This window comes from Ranitomeya imitator, chromosome 4, assembly GCF_032444005.1.
Source record: "Ranitomeya imitator isolate aRanImi1 chromosome 4, aRanImi1.pri, whole genome shotgun sequence".
Lineage (NCBI taxonomy): Eukaryota > Metazoa > Chordata > Amphibia > Anura > Dendrobatidae > Ranitomeya > Ranitomeya imitator.
The window spans coordinates 510,561,592-510,578,556 of NC_091285.1; the positions used below are offsets into that span (position 1 = coordinate 510,561,592).

At 42.3% G+C, this 16,965-nt stretch overlaps 1 protein-coding gene across 1 annotated transcript in view; it reads left to right on the forward strand.

Moving 5' to 3' along the window:
- Positions 1–16,965, forward strand: part of HDC (histidine decarboxylase) — a 43,028-nt gene that overhangs the window by 4,402 nt on the left and 21,661 nt on the right. The window contains exons 4-8 of the mRNA XM_069762125.1: positions 2,436–2,558; positions 7,674–7,808; positions 9,023–9,166; positions 9,338–9,404; positions 9,620–9,782. Coding sequence (XP_069618226.1) covers positions 2,436–2,558; positions 7,674–7,808; positions 9,023–9,166; positions 9,338–9,404; positions 9,620–9,782 — 632 coding nt within the window. The remainder of the gene's footprint in view (positions 1–2,435; positions 2,559–7,673; positions 7,809–9,022; positions 9,167–9,337; positions 9,405–9,619; positions 9,783–16,965) is intronic.

Below are 16,965 nucleotides of genomic sequence, written 5' to 3' on the forward strand. Positions count from 1 at the left end.
TTGATATCGCTTCACTATCGTTATTTTATAGTTATTGTGGCTTTGTGATTATTTGACGCCATCACGATACAATATTAGAAAAGTGACGTGTTAATATTATAGTATATAATGATGATAAGAATATTAGCACTATGAATGGGGAAAAGCGAAAACCGCACCTGTTGATCAAAAACTCTACTCTATAACATATATTACAGATCCAATGGGTCTTTCTTCGGACAGTGCAGCTGGTATATTGACTCCATATTGCAGCTAGCACTTGTTGTACAGTCAATAAATGTAAAATGTCTGTTGTGTTTCTCATGTTTCATCTCCACCACCGTTACCCCGTTGCTGGTTTGCTATGGGCATTTTGCTTTTACTTTGTGCAGTGGAAATAACAATCTATTGTGCTTAATGGGAATCTTTAAGATTCACGTTAGAAGCTGTTGCTGGGTCTTATAATGGTGGGTGCGACTATGTTTCGCACTTTCCGTGCATAATGTTATAGCGTTGGGAAAAGGCGGTAGTATATTCACATGCGGCAGATTTGTTGCAGAAATTTCTACTACTGTTCATGTGCATTGGCTTGCAGAAATCCGTGCACAGAATGCAAAAAAACAACCAATTTAAATATATTAAATTGATTCTTATTTGCTAACATGTCTGCTGCTATTCTGACACGTGAATTTTTTTTATGGTTTTGTTCACACATGTAGACATATACGGGCAGGACATAGCTTTGGAAACCCGGCCCATGTTTCCACCACAATAGAACTGTACTACAGCCAACAACAGTTCTGTGGACAAAAAAAGTGCTTGAAGGCGAAAACCAGGTGGCTGGAAGGCGCACGGGCCATAATAAAGGATTCCCTGGAAATGTGTCCATAGTATTGGCAACCATGATTTGAAAGTAATGAGCTCCAGAACTGATGCTGCTGGGTAACATTGTTTAGAAAGGACAAATCTGCTCCCCTGACATGTCTGTCCTAGCAAATATAATATTTCTGATGACTTTGCATTTCAGATAGATAGTTTTTAGAAACCTACATAGTATTTTTCGTATTTTTTCTCTGCTATGCCTCTTGGAAATGTATGAATAGACTGACAAATGGGTGTTACCTTTCCACTTAAATATGCAAATGACCTCTCCAGAGAGGAAGAGGACTAGAACTCTAGTGCCACCTATTTGAAGTAGCAATCTTAAAAGTCAATGTCGACCCTTTAATGAGCCTTGTCAAATGACTTAGGATAAAAGCCAAACCAGAATCTCAATTTGCAGACACGGTGTTTCGGGGTACTGCCCCTCATCAGTGTAAAGTATGAGGTCTGATTTGGCTAGTTGAGAGGCTTTACACTGGGGTCTAATGGGTAACTTTTCTCCTCGTAGCGAGTGACAAGCCAGGCCTTGCATGTCAGAGTGAGGAGACTTATATGCAATGCATGCTCCTCTGGGAAATTAAATATGCAAATCGCCTTTTCAGACAGGAAGAGAATTGGAACTCCTAAGTCATATGGCACGGCCTGTTAAAGGGTTCGATATTGACTTTTATGATTGCTACTTCCAGTAGGTGGCTCTACAGTTCTAGTCCTCTTCTTGTCTGAAGAGGCAATTTACATATTTAATTTCCCAGAGAAGCATGCATGGCGTAAAAGTCTCCACTCTCTGACATGCCAGGCCTGGCATGTTGCTCTCCACAAGATGAAATGTTACCCCTTAATTCGACTTGTCATAGTAAAGTGTTTCCCTAGAAGGTTTGACGATTTCAGCGGCTGATATGATGCATTTTGTGTAGAATGAAACACAATTGACAAGAGAAATTGTAATACAAAGTTGTCAATTTAATCATAAATGTACAAAAGGCATAAGAGAGGAACAGCAAAGCAGAGTTCTAAAATATTCTGTCTAGAATTTTTATTCCATTAGGATTGCAAGTTAGACATTCAGTACACCCGACCCGTCCTCTTCATAGGGACATTCTCGAGTCTGAAACTTCCCGTGTGAATGGAGTAAAGGTCGGCAGTATTTGGCACTCTCAATGGAGCAGCAATGCGCATGATCAACCTCCTCTATATTCACACAGGGCTTTTTAGAGCCCTGATTCTCAAAATTGGTGGCATCACAGCAGTGAGACCCCAACAATCGGAAAGTTGTCCCCCGTCCCATGGATAGGGCTTAGCTTTCAAGCTTTAACGATATATTTTTACACAGGTGGCTATGGATAATTAGAAATTCATGGTCAGTCCTCTAATCAATTGATAATAGCAATATAACTGTTTAGAGCACTTGTGGGTATCTGAGTGTTACCTCCAGAGAACAGCTTATAAAGAGATATTTTTACAAAACATTAATTAATAAGTATACAACACTGAAATATGAAAGTATTGCAGAAGACTGGTCATCTACAAGTCTGACCTCTTTGTTCTGATGTCCTCCCTTGCATGGCTCTAATAAGGCTTCCAGTCCTGCATGTACTGAACTAGAGATGAATGTCATGGATTGGTTGGCGAAAATGCTGGGCCTTCCGTCTCATTTTCTTCATCATTACCCAGAGAGCAAGGGCGGAGGAGTGCTGCAGGTAAGGTGCCAGACGTAATTGTGCCGTATCATTAGAATGTGTAATTGTGTTTTTAATGTTGCACAATGTAAATAAATATATTTAATATATAATCTGCATTTATTATTATGATTATTATTAGTAGTATTAATTATTATCATCAATAAATGAGCAAATTCATGTGTGAATAAACTTACAATGATTAGCAGCAGAGCTCCATGTACGAAGCCGTCGCCTTCCCTGATTTCTGGGGCGTCATTTAACGTTTAAGTCACCATCCTGCACTTTGCCTTTTGCTGCCCCAGATCAGCAGTACTCGGTCATGTTGTGTTTTGCTGCATTCCCTCACCCTGGCGCCTCACTAAGGGTACTTTCACACTAGCGTTTTTTTAAATCCGTCACAATGCGTCGTTTTGCAGAAAAAACGCATCCTGCAAAAGTGCTTGCAGGATGCGTTTTTTCCCCATAGACTTCTATTGACGACGCATTTGCGACGGATTGGCACACTTCGCATCCGTCTTGCGACGGATGCGTCGTGCTTTGGCGGACCGTCGGGAGAAAAAACCCTACATGTAACGTTTTTTTCTCCCGACGGACCGCTTTTTCCGACCACGCATGCGCGGCCGGAACTCCGCCCCCACCTCCCCGCACCTTACAATGGGGCAGCGGATGCGCCGGAAAAATGCATCCGCTGCCTCCATTGTGCAATGCAGCAAACGCTAGCGTCGGAATCTCTCCCCGACGCATTGCGACGGGGAGATTCCGACGCTAGTGTGAAAGAAGCCTTAGTAAACAAAGTAGAACACTCACTTTAGATTCTGGGGTTCCTTCTGCCTCAGCCATCCCGGCTCTAGATTCCCGATTCTCACAAACGACTCCAGAGTCTATATCCTTGCTTAACAGTTTAACTTTACTTAGCAACAGGGTTCTTATTACAGATGCAGCACAGTTCTCATGCAATGACATTCCTGGAGCTTTGCCTTCCTTCTCTGACAACTTCAGTCTCTCCCGACAATCTCTGCCTGTCCCGACAATCTCTGTCACTCTCGGCAATCTCTGTAGCTCCTGGCAGTCTCTGCCTCTTCCTGTCAATCTCTGCCTGATCCTGGCAATCTCTGCCTCGCTGAACAATCCCTGTCCCGTTATGGCAATCTCTGCCTTATTCTCCCTGCTGCAACACTTCACCTGGGCATGGCTGCCCGGCTCTGCTCTCAATCAGGAAGCGTCTTTACTATATACCACTGCTCTGCACTACACCCATCTGTAACTGCTCCCAACCTGGAAAACCCCTTATGCTAACTATGTTTATCCTAACACTCTCATTCCCTATCTCTATGGTGCCCCACTATTCTATGCTACTGCTACCTTCTATTCTATCCAATTATATCCCTGATCTTATGTACAACACATGTCAAGTACATACACATAACAGTAACAGTAAATTCATATATTAACAGTCATAAACACTATGGAACCACACACATTTAATGTGAATACTGTTCAAAGAGGGGGAGGCATATGATGGCCTCTATCACCCCCCTTTACACTCCCCCCTCCTAAAATATGGTCATCCCCAACCATGGCAGCACATGTAAAACACTAATCTTCACATTTAAATCATTTAGCACATTTATACAGTTAATACACTCTGTGTCCAATGATTCCTGTTGGTCAAGCGTGACCCCGGTTCTACTCGGTTGGAACCCTGGAACAAAGAGTTCAAGTTCATTTTTCCTTAAACACGGGTCCGACTGACCCCGGTCCCTTTGCTCCTAGGACCCGTACACGCACTGTGCTTACTTGCAATATTTCAGGCCTATGGGCCAATCCTTTCCTGCTCCGGGTATCCAAACAAAGGAAGTCCATGCAAACAAACACGATGATCCAGTGGCCAACTCCCCACCGCTCCAACAGTACATATAGTCCTGATCTGACTCGCTCCTCGGGTCTTCCAGTTCAGGTTTTCCCCTCCCTCCATCTTAAAGTCTCTAACGGCCGCCTTCTTTGACGTTTTCAGGGCTCCTTTGCTCTCTGTCAATGAGGAATCTCAATCCTGCCGACTGCGCCAATTCTGTAAGGTGACCAAGGTGGTAGTCGTAGCGAGGTGCTGTTGAATTCCGGCACTCTGGGGCCTAACAAAGGAAACATAAAGTAGAACACTCACTTTAGATTCTGGGATTCCTTCTGCCTCAGCCATTCCGGCTCCAGATTCCCGATTCTCACAAATGACTCCAGAGTCTATATCCTTGCTTAACAGTTTAACTTTACTTAGCAACAGGGTTCTTATTAGAGATGCAGCACAGTTCTCATGGAATGACATTCCTAGAGCTTTCCCTTCCTTCTCTGACAACTTCCGTCTCTCCCGGCAATCTCTGCCTGTCCCGACAATCTCTGTTACTCCCGGCAATCTCTGCCTGTCCTGGCAATCTCTGCCTCAATAGATAATCCCTGTCTCATTCTGGCAATCTCTGTCTTGTCCTGATATTTTCTGCCTCATCCTGGCAATCTCTGCCTCACCCTGGCAATCTCTGCCTGATCCTGACAATCTCTGTCTCGCTGGACAATCCCTGTCCTATCCTGGTAATCTCTGCCTTGTCTCACTGCGGCATCACTTCACTTTACCCTGGGCATGGCTGCCTGAGCTCTGCTCTCAACCAGGAAGTGTGTTCACTATATCCCACTGCTCTGTATTACACCCATCTGTAACTCCTCCTAGCCTGGAAAACCCCTTTATGCTAACTATGCTTATCCTAACACTCTCATTCACTATCTCTATGGTGCCCCACTATTCAATGCTTTAGCTACCTTTATCCTATTCTATCCCTGATCCTATACACAACACATGCCAAGTACATATACTGTACATTACAGTAACAGTAAATTAATATAACAGTCATAAACACTATGAAACCGCACACATTTAATGTGAAAACTGTTCAAAGAGGGGGAGGCATATGACGGCTTCTGTCACCCCCTTACATTAGCATGCAACTCAATGTGCACCACTTGTACCTGTTTACTTTGGGAAGCACTGTTCTGCTCAGCATTAAAGGGAATCTGTCAGCAGGTTTTTTTCTACCTTGTCTGAGAGCAGCATAATGTAGGAAAAGAGAAGCTGAATCCACCAATGTATCACTTAGTTTACAGGGTGCAGCAGTTGTGACAGAGTTTGTAGACATAGCATGTAGCAGAGCTCAGAGAGCTAACCCCCGCAAACACCACAGCTAACCCCATCCACACCACAGCTATCCCCACCCACACCACAGTTTACCTTTACACCACAGCTAACGCCGCTCACACCACAGCTAACCTTTCTCACACCACAGTTAACCCCGCCCAAACCACAGTTTACTCCCCACACCCAAACTTACCCCGCTCACACCACAGTTTACACCCCCACACCACAGCTAACCCCTTACACCACAACAAACTCCTCTCACACCACAGCTAACCCCGCCAAACCTCAGTTTACCCCCACACATCTAACCGCGCCCAATCCACAGTTTACCCCCACGTAACAGCTAACCCCACCCAAACCACAGTTTACCCCTACACAACTAACCCCACTCACACCACATCTAACTCTGCCCACACCACAGCTAACCTCTTTCACACCACAGCTAACCCCGACCACTTCAAAGCTAACCCCGTTCAAACCACAGTTTACCCCCCACACCACAGCTAACCCTACCCACATCACAGCTAACCTCACCCACACCACAGTTTACCCCCACATCACAGCTAACCCCGTTCAAACCACAGTTTACCCCCCACACCACAGCTAACTCTGCCCACACCACAGCTAGCCCCGCCCACACCACACCTAACCTGTCTCACACCACAACTAACCCCACCCACATCACAACTAACCCCTCTCAAACCACAGTTTACCCCTCACACCACAGCTAACCTCGCCAACACCACAACTAACCTAACCCAAACTACAGTCCCTCTCCACACCACAGCTAACCCCGCCCAAACCACAGTTTATCCCTCACACCACAGCTAACCTCGCCAACACCACAACTAACATGACCCAAACTACAGTCCCTCTCCACACCACAGCTAACCCCGCCCAAACCACAGTTTATCCCTCACACCACAACTAACCCCGCTCACACCACAGCTAACCCTGCCCACATCACAGTTTACTCCCCATACCACAGCTAACCCTGCCCAAATCATAGTTTACCCCCCACACCACAGCTAACCCTGCCCAAATCATAGTTTACCCCCACACCACAGCTAACCCTGCCCACACCACAGTTTACTCCCCATACCACAGCTAACCCTGCCCAAACCATAGTTTACCCCCCACACCACAGCTAACCCCACTCACACCACAGCTAACTCTGCCAACACCACAGCTAACCTCTCTCACACCACAGCTATCCTGACCCAAACTACACACAACTACACCTCCCCCCCACACACACCACAGCTAACCCCACCCAAACCACAGCTACATTGTCTACTTAAAGTAAGTAGGTTATCACAGGGGTGGAGTCAGACTACTTGGTACAAGGCAGCTAGTCCAGGCAGTGATAATGTCCTGGTGATAAAACATTGACTGTATGAAAACAACAGCACACAGCCTAATAAGTTATATAATGCTGAAATCAGGGTCTCAGCCTCTACGTGATGCTGCCCTCAGATTACAGAGAACTAAATCCCTTTTAGGATCTAATTCTAACTGCTATTTTCAGTACTTATTTCTAACTTTTAGAGTGCTGTACATGCTAAATACAGAGTGATATGAATTCAATGTATGAATACTGTAAATAGTACAATAAACATAAATGTACTGAGTGGCAGACTGGGGCAGAAGTGGAGCCTGTCAAAGAGCTTGCAATCTACAAGGGCAAAGGGAAAGGAAAGTAAGTGAGAGCAGTGACAATTCTATAGTTGTGTGAAAGAAATAAGAAAAACCTTTTATTCCGCTCTGCTGTCAATATTATATTATGCGTACAACATGAAAAATTTGGTGAAAGGTCATCTTTAAAAACATATTACTTCATTTCCAAAGAAATTCATTGTCTCAGATTACTGAATTCAAACTAATACCCCACAAATAAATCTAGACAATCGTGCCCATCTCTTTACTATTACATAAAATACACTTCTTTACAATCGCAGAGTACTGTGAGCGAGTCTACATTGATTGCTTTACTGGCTGCCAGGAAGGACAAAATCCTGGATATGAAAACCTCCGAACCTGATTCAGATGATTCCAGCCTGAATTCTCGTCTCATTGCCTATGCCTCCAATCAGGTGAGCCGGTTATCTGCATATATTACCAAAATCATTTACATGTTTCAATCATTTACTGTATATTTGAAGGCTTCTTTCTAATGCGGGTTTTGGCATACCATGTGCTAATCAATATGCCCGAGCTCAACCGGACAGCAAAGTGCACTGTCACTGCACCTCCACCAGGGGCCTATAGATTATATTGCACTACTGGACATTTTTGTTTTGAAAGAAGGAATAGCGATGGATAATAATCATTTCACCCCTCAAAACAGCTCGGGGGGTCCTGACCAATTGACTGGATAAGGTTCAGATATTTTGTACTGTATGTTCTTACCCTAATATCAGATACGACATACAACCCCTCTCCCCAAATTCTGGGGTTAAGAATTGCAAACCTCTTAGCACCCACTCAATAAATGCTTGCATGGGGTTGTCCACTTTTGAAAGTAGCTTTTTTTTTTTTTTTTTTTACTTAAATTAATGTAATTCAGGCTAAAGTTTTTTGTTAAAAATGTTGCACCATTTCCTTCCATAATCTATGTTTTGGACTGTCTATTGCTGGCTACAGAATGAGATAGCTGAGAATCCATCAGTGAGCCAGCTATGAACGAGGAGTATAAGTTTTTCTGGGCTTCTCTCAGTTGATTAATAACCACACAACACATCAGTCTGTAAAAGTCAAATGGTGCAACATTTTTAATGAAATACAATTAATAAAAATGATTTATTTTAGCCTTAAATACATGTATTTAAGTAAAAAAAAGTCCCCAAATGTGGGCAACCACTTTATGTTCTTACACAAAGTATCTGTATTTCATGATTTTGTATTCCGGTAATATATACAAAAATGGTTCTAATGTCCATATATACTGTGTGTATATATATATATATGTATATATATATATATATATGTGCAGCACGGTGGCTCAGTGGTTAGCATTTTTTGCAGCGCTGGGGTGCTGGGTTCAAATCGCACCAAGGACGACATCATTTGCAAGGAGTTTGTATGTTCTCCCTGTGTTTGCGTGGGTTTCCTCCTTGTTCTCCAGTTTCCTCCCACATTCCAAAGGCATACTGATAGGGAATGTAGATTGTGAGCCCCATCGGGGACAGCGATGATGATGTCTGTAAAGCGCTGCAGAATATGATAGTGCTGTATAAGTGAGTAAAATAAATATATTAGCATATCCGGGGTAGTGCTTTATTCACTAGACTCTATTTTGTGTGTGCAGGCTCACTCTTCTGTAGAAAAGGCTGGTCTGATTTCTTTAGTAAAAGTCCGTTTTCTGCCAGTGGACGAAAATTTTTCTCTTAGAGGTGAGACATTAAAAGCTGCAGTGGAAGAAGATCGAAAACGCGGACTAGTGCCTGTCTTTGTAAGTTAGAAACAAAATCTCACTTATGTCTGTAGTTTAATGTAGGTGTTTTACATGTAACATTTTTAGCAAATTATTAATATTATACATACCCATGCATTCATCGATATCATTATTTATGCTTAGAATTCGTATCCAGGACGCGGCCGCTTACATTATCCATCTTTACAGGTCTGTGCAACGCTAGGAACCACAGGAGTGTGCGCCTTTGATAATCTAGCAGAGTTGGGCCCAATATGTAAGTTAGTACATTGCAAGTATCCTTGTGTGTTTCTTTCCATTGTTATACTATATATATATATTTTATGTTTTGAATGTTCATGAAAGACATTACAATTATAATATAACCACAATAAATAGTATCAATATTCATATCTTAAAGGAAACCGCAGAGATAACTGGGATTGGGATTTTGATTCATTTTTTGTGCTAATATTTGACTTTCCCGCCCAGGCGCCAGAGAAGGGTTGTGGCTCCATATTGATGCAGCGTACGCGGGCACTGCCTTCCTGTGTCCAGAATTCAGAGCACTGTCCAGCGGAGTGGAGGATGCTGATTCCTTCACATTCAATCCATCAAAGTGGATGATGGTACATTTCGACTGCACTGCTTTCTGGTGAGCCATCTATTGTCTGCTTTCCCGGAGAATGACTACTTGCTGCAAGTAGTAACTGGCCATGATTAGAGTTGAGTGAATTTTTCAATATTCAGTTTGGATTACGATCGCCGGCGAATATTGTATTTGCAATATTTGCAGAACATAGCCAAACGCCATTGGAGTCAATGGGAGTAGAAATGACTGAATATGTTCAGAAACAATCGTCAAACATAAATGGGTGAAGAATCGCTGAAAAATTGCTGGATGAAATGACATGCGGTAGTTTACAAAAATGCAGCAGCTTTCCAAATCAGTCAGGGAAAAAAGAAAACAATGTGTGTGCATGAGAGTTCTGAAATCTCATAGCTTTTCCTGGTACTGTAAAACGCAGCCTACAATTTGCATTATAAAAAATGCAGCAAAAATGCAACGTGTGAATATAACCTTAAAATACAAAAATAGGGAAAAAGGAAAAAATGGGAAGAAAATAAGTCAGCTCACCAATCCCTCAACAGTGCAATGATGTCCATGCACGGAGCTGCCTTGGTCAAGGGCGTAGTCCAGAGCCAGCAATGAAAAAGAAAAACAAAATCTCCAGCATGGATCTTCTAAAAAGTCAATTTATTGGAAACACTTTAAAATGCAAACATTTGCAAAAAAGAGATGGGGGTCCCAGGTGGTCAACGCCGACGCGTTTCGACCATCAGGTCTTAGTCATGGCATGACTAAGACCTGATGGTCGAAACGCGACGGTGTTGACCACCTGGGACCCCCATCTCTTTTTTGCAAATGTTTGCATTTTAAAGTGTTTCCAATAAATTGACTTTTTAGAAGATCCATGCTGGAGATTATTTTTTCTTTTTCAATATAATCTTAAGGTACAAGTCTGCACTCTAATGTGACTTGATTTGCATACTTCCGCCGCACTCAGATAAGATGTGTCCAGCCTTGCAATGTTTTATCTCATAGCACTCGTACGTATTCAACGGTAGTGTGAGTCCGACCTAACACAAGCAATCCCCACACATAGAATGACTGAGCTGAGAATCCCCCGGGTGGGTAACAGCCTGTACTCTGTATTCACCGTACTCAGCAAGCAGTGTGAATGGTGCTCCAGTTCAAGGCTGGTAAGTTTCCATACACACCAATTTGTATGGGGCATTTTTCTTTTTTAACCCCTTAATCCCATATGACATACTATCCTGTCGAGGTGACCTGGGACTTAATTCCCAGAGACGGGATAGTACGTCATATGCAATCGGCCCCGCTCCGGGGGGGAGCGCGGCCGGGTGTCAGCTGACTATCACATCTGACATCCGGCACTATGTGCCAGGAGCGGTCACGGACCGCTCCTGGCACATTAATCCCCGGCACACTGCGATCAAAGATGATCGCAGGGTTTCGGGGGCATAGGGAAGCATCGCACAAGGGGGGGCTCCCTGCTGGCTTCCCTGAGACGATCGGTACAATGCGATGTGCTCACCTTGTACCGAGTGTCTACTCCCTGCAGGCCCCGGATCCAAAATGGCCACGGGGCTACTTCTGGGTCCTGCAGGGAGGCGGCCCCTGTAAGCCTGGAGCAGTGCACGTCAGATCGCTGATCTGACAGTGCTCTGCAAAGTGTCAGATCAGCGATCTGTCACTATATAGTGATGTCCCCCCTGGGACAATGTGATAATGTAAAAAAAAAATATTTAGATGTGTAAAAAAAATAATAATAATAAAAATTCCTAAACAAAGAAAAAAAAATATTGTTCCCATAAATACATTTATTTATCTAAATAATAAACAAAAAACAATAAAAGTACACAAATTTAGTATCGCCGCGTCCGTAACGACCCGACCTATAAAACTGTCCCACGAGTTAACCCCTTCAGTGAACACCGTAAAAAAAATAAAATAAAAACGAGGCAAAAAACAACACTTTTTTTTATCATACCGCTGAACAAATAGTGAAATAGCACGGATATAAATAACCATGGTACCGCTGAAAATGTCATCTTGTCCCGCAAAAAACGAGCCGCCATACAGCATCATCAGCGAAAAAATAAAAAAGTTATAGTCCTCAGAATAAAGCGATGCAAAAATAATAATTTTTTCTATAAAATAGTTTTTATCATATAAAAGCGCCAAAACATAAAAAAATTATATAAATGAGGTATCGCTGTAATCGTACTGACCCGAAGAATAAAACTGCTTTATCAACTTTACCAAACATGGAACGGTATAAACGCCCCCCACAAAAGAAATTCATGAATAGCTGTTTTTTGGTCATTCTGCCTCACAAAAATCGGAATAAAAAGCGTTAAAAAATGTCACGTGCCCGAAAATGTTACCAATAAAAACATCAACTCGTCCGGCAAAAAACAAGACCTCACATGACTCTGTGGACCAAAATATGGAAAAATTATAGCTCTCAGAATGTGGAGACGCAAAAACTATTTTTTGCAATAAAAAGCGTCTTTTAGTGTGTGACTGCTGGCAATCATAAAAATCCACTAAAAAAGCCGCTATAAAAGTAAATAAAACCCCCCTTCATGACCCCCTTAGTTAGGGAAAAATAATAAAATTAAAAAATGTATTTATTTCCTTTTTTCCATTAGGGTTAGGGCTAGGGTTAGGGCTAGGATTAGGGCTAGGGTTAGGACTAGGGCTACAGTTATGGTTTGGGCTAAAGTTAGGATTAGGGCTAGGGTTAAAGTTAGGGTGAGGCTGGAGTCACACTAGCGAGTTTTACGGACGTATGAGCGCATAAAATACGTCCGTAAAACACGCCTAACAAACGTCCCAATTATTCTCTATGCCCCTGCTCCTATCTGCCCTATTTTACTGATCAGTATTATACGGCTTTCTACGGCCGTAGAAAATCGCAGCATGCTGCGTTTGTCACCGTATTGCGCAAAAAAAAGCCAATGAAAGTCTACGGAAGCCAGAAAAATACGGATTACACACGGACCAGCAGTGTGACTTGCGAGAAATACGCAGCGGTGTTAGATAGAAAAGCCGGCAATTCAGTGCGGTGTACAGTAAAATCACACTGACAGCTTACAGTAGAGGTAGGTAGAATAAATGTGTACACATAGAATAGGTATATATATATATCTATATCTAGATATATATATATATATATATATATGTCAGTGAGACACATATATGTATATATATTATTACTTCATACAGCGCTAGATAGCTTTAATGCCGGTAATTCAATTGCCGGCTTTTGCTATCTCCTTCCTAAACCCGACATGATATGAGACATGGTTTACATACAGTAAACCATCTCATATCCCCATTTTTTTTTGCATATTCCACACTACTAATGTTAGTAGTGTGTATATGCAAAATTTGGCCGTTCTAGCTATTAAATTAAAGGGTTAAATGAAAAAATTGGCGTGGGCTCCCGCGCAATTTTCTCCGCCAGAGTAGTAAAGCCAGTGACTGAGGGCAGATATTAATAGCCTGGAGAGGGTCCATGGTTATTGGCCCCTTCCTGGCTAAAAACACCTGCCCCCAGCCACCCCAGAAAAGGCACATCTGGAAGATGCGCCTATTCTGGCACTTGGCCACTCTCTTCCCATTCCCGTGTAGCGGTGGGATATGGGGAAATGAAGGGTTAATGTCACCTTGCTATTGTAAGGTGACATTGAGCCAAATTAATAATGGAGAGGCGTCAATTATGACACCTATCCATTATTAATCCAATAGTAGTAAAGGGTTACAAAAAAACACAAACACATTATTAAAAATTATTTTAATGAAAAAATCACAAAGGTTGTTGTAATATTTTATTCTACGCTCAATCCATTCACTGAAGACCCTCGATCTGTAACAAAAAAATAAAAAATAAACCAACAATATCCATACCTTCCGAAGATCTGTAACGTCCAACGATGTAAATCCATCTGAAGGGGTTAAAATATTTGGCAGCCACGAGCTCTGCTAATGCAGCGTTGTTCGTGGCTGCAAAACCCCGGGGAATGAAGGTAAAGTAGGTCAATCACCTATATTTACCTTCATTTGTGGTGAGGCGCCCTCTGCTGGTTGTCAGTTCATATGAGGACAACCAGCAGAGGGCGCCCTCTTATGAACTCGAGCCTGGGAGCTTTCTAGGAAAGTTCCCACGCTCCAGGAACAACCAGCAGAGGGCGCCTCACCGCAAATGAAGGTAAATATAGGTGATTGACCTACTTTACCTTCATTCCCCGGGGTTTTGCAGCCACGAACAACGCTGCATTAGCAGAGCTCGTGGCTGCAAAATATTTTAACCCCTTCAGATGGATTTACATCGTTAGACGTTACAGATCTTCGGAAGGTATGGATATTGTTGGTTTATTATTTTTTTTTGTTACAGATCAAGGGTCTTCAGTGAGTGGATTGAGCGTAGAATAAAATATTACAACAACCTTTGTGATTTTTTCATTAAAATAATTTTTAATAATGTGTTTGTGTTTTTTTTAACCCTTTACTACTATTGGATTAATAATGGATAGGTGTCATAATTGACGCCTCTCCATTATTAATTTGGCTTAATGTCACCTTACAATAGCAAGGTGACATTAACCTTCATTACCCCATATCCCACCGCTACACGGGAATGGGAACAGAGTGGCCAAGTGCCAGAATAGGCGCATCTTCCAGATGTGCCTTTTCTGGGGTGGCTGGGGGCAGATGTTTTTAGCCGGAGGGGGGGCAAAAACCGTGGACCCTCTCCAGGCCATTAATACAGTATCTGCCCTCAGTCACTGGCTTTACTACTCTGGCGGAGAAAATTGTGCGGGAGCCCACGCCAATTTTTTCATTTAACCCTTTAATTTAATAGCTAGAACGGCCAAATTTTGCATATACACACTACTAACATTAGTAGTGTGGAATATGCAAAGAAAATGGTGATATGAGATGGTTTACTGTATGTAAACCATGTCTCAAATCATGTCGGGTTGAGGAAGGAGAAAGAAATAGCCGGTAATTGAATTACCGGCTTTAAAGCTATCTCGCGCTGTATGAAATATTAATATATATACATATATGTGTCTACTGACACACACATATATATATATATATATAAACAGCATATATATATATTTATTTTTTACACATGGATCCCTTGTATAGCCGTATGTCGGTTTTGCAAGCCTGCGAGAAAAACACGCAGTACGGATGCCATACAGATTACATACGGAGGATGCCATGAGCAAAATACGCTGATACACACTGCCTACAGAGGAGCTATGGACCACTATTTTGGGGACTTTTCAGCGTATTACGGCCATAATATACGGACCGTATTTTCTTACGCTGAGTGTGACGCCAGCCTTAGGGTTGGGGCTAAAGTTAGGCTTAGGGCTACAGTTAGGGTCGGGACTAAAGTTAGGGTTAGGGCTAAAGTTAGGGTTAGGGTTGGGGCTAAAGTTAGGGTTAGGGTTGGGGCTAAAGTTAGGGTTAGGGCTACAGTTAGGGTTGGGGCTAAAGTTAGGGTTAGGGTTTTGATTACATTTACGGTTGGGATTAGGGTTAGGGGTGTGGTTAGGGTTATGGTTGGGATTAGGGCTAGGGGTGTGTTGGAGTTAGGGTTAGGGGGTTAGGGGTGTGGTTGGGATTAGGTTTAGGGGTGTGTTTGGGTTAGGGTTTCTGTTACAATTGGGGGTTTCCACTGTTTAGGCACATCAGGGGCTCTCCAAATGCGACATGGCGTCCAATCTCAATTCCAGCCAATTCTGCGTTGAAAAAGTAAAACAGTGCTCCTTCCCTTCCGAGCTCTCCCGTGCGCCCAAACAGGGGTTTACCCCAACATATGTGGTATCAGCTTACTCAGGACAAATTGGACAACAACTTTTGTGGTCTAATTTCTCTTGTTACCCTTGGGAAAATAAAAATTTGGGGGCTAAAAAAACATTTTTGTGGGAAAAAAAAAACATTTTTGTGGGCAAAAAATTATTTTTTATTTTCACGGCTCTGCGTTATAAATTGTAGGGAAACACTTGGGGGTTAAAAGCTCTCACAACACATCTAGATAAGTTCCTTAGGGGGTCTACTTTCCAAAATGGTGTCACTTGTGGGAGGTTTCAATGTTTAGGCACATCAGGGGCTCTCCAAACGCAACATGGTGTCCCATCTCAATTCCAGTCAATTTTGCATTGAAAAGTCACATGGTGCTCCTTCCCTTCCGAGCTTTGCCATGCACCCAAACAGTGGTTTACCCCCACATATGGGGTATCAGCGTACTCAGGACAAATTGCACAACAACTTTTGGTATACAATTGAGAAAATAAAAAATTGGGGGCGAAATGTTCATTTTTGTGAAATAATATTATTTTTTATTTTTCCGGCTCTACATTATAAACTTCTGTGAAGCACTTGGTGAGTCAAAGTGCTCACCACACATCTAGATAAGTTCCTTAGGGGGTCTACTTTCCAAAATGGTGTCACTTATGGGGGGTTTCAATGTTTAGGCACATCAGTGGCTCTCCAAACGCAACATGGCATCCCATCTCAATTCCAGTCAATTTTGCATTGAAAAGTCAAACGGCGCTCCTTCCCTTCCGAGCTCTGCCATGTGCCCAAACAGTGGTTTACCCCCACATATGGGGTATCGGCATACTCAGGACAAATTGTACAACAACGTTTGGGGTCCATTTTCTCCTGTTACCCTTGGTAAAATAAAACAAATTGGAGCTGAAGTAAATTTTTTGTGAAAAAAAGTTAAATGTTCCTTTTTTTTTTTTTAAACATTCCAAAAGTTCCTGTGAAACACCTGAAGGGTTAATAAACTTCTTGAATGTGGTTTTGAGCACCTTGAGGGGTGCAGTTTTTAGAATGGTGTCACACTTGGTTATTTTCTTTCATATAGACCCCTCAAAATGACTTCAAATGCGATATGGTCCCTGAAAAAAAATGGTGTTGTAAAAAGGAGAAATTGCTGGTCAACTTTTAACCCTTATAACTCCCTAACAAAAAAAACGTTGGTTCCAAAATTGTGCTGTTTTAAAGTAGACATGTGAGAAATGTTACTTATTAAGTATTTTGTGTGACATATCTCTGTGATTTAAGGGCATAAAAATTCAAAGATGGAAAATTGCAAAATTTTCGCCAAATTTCCATTTTTTTCACAAATAATCGCAGGTAATATCAAAGAAATTTTACCACTATCATGAAGCCCAAAAGGTCACGAGAAAAGAATGTCAGAATCACCGGGATCTGTTGA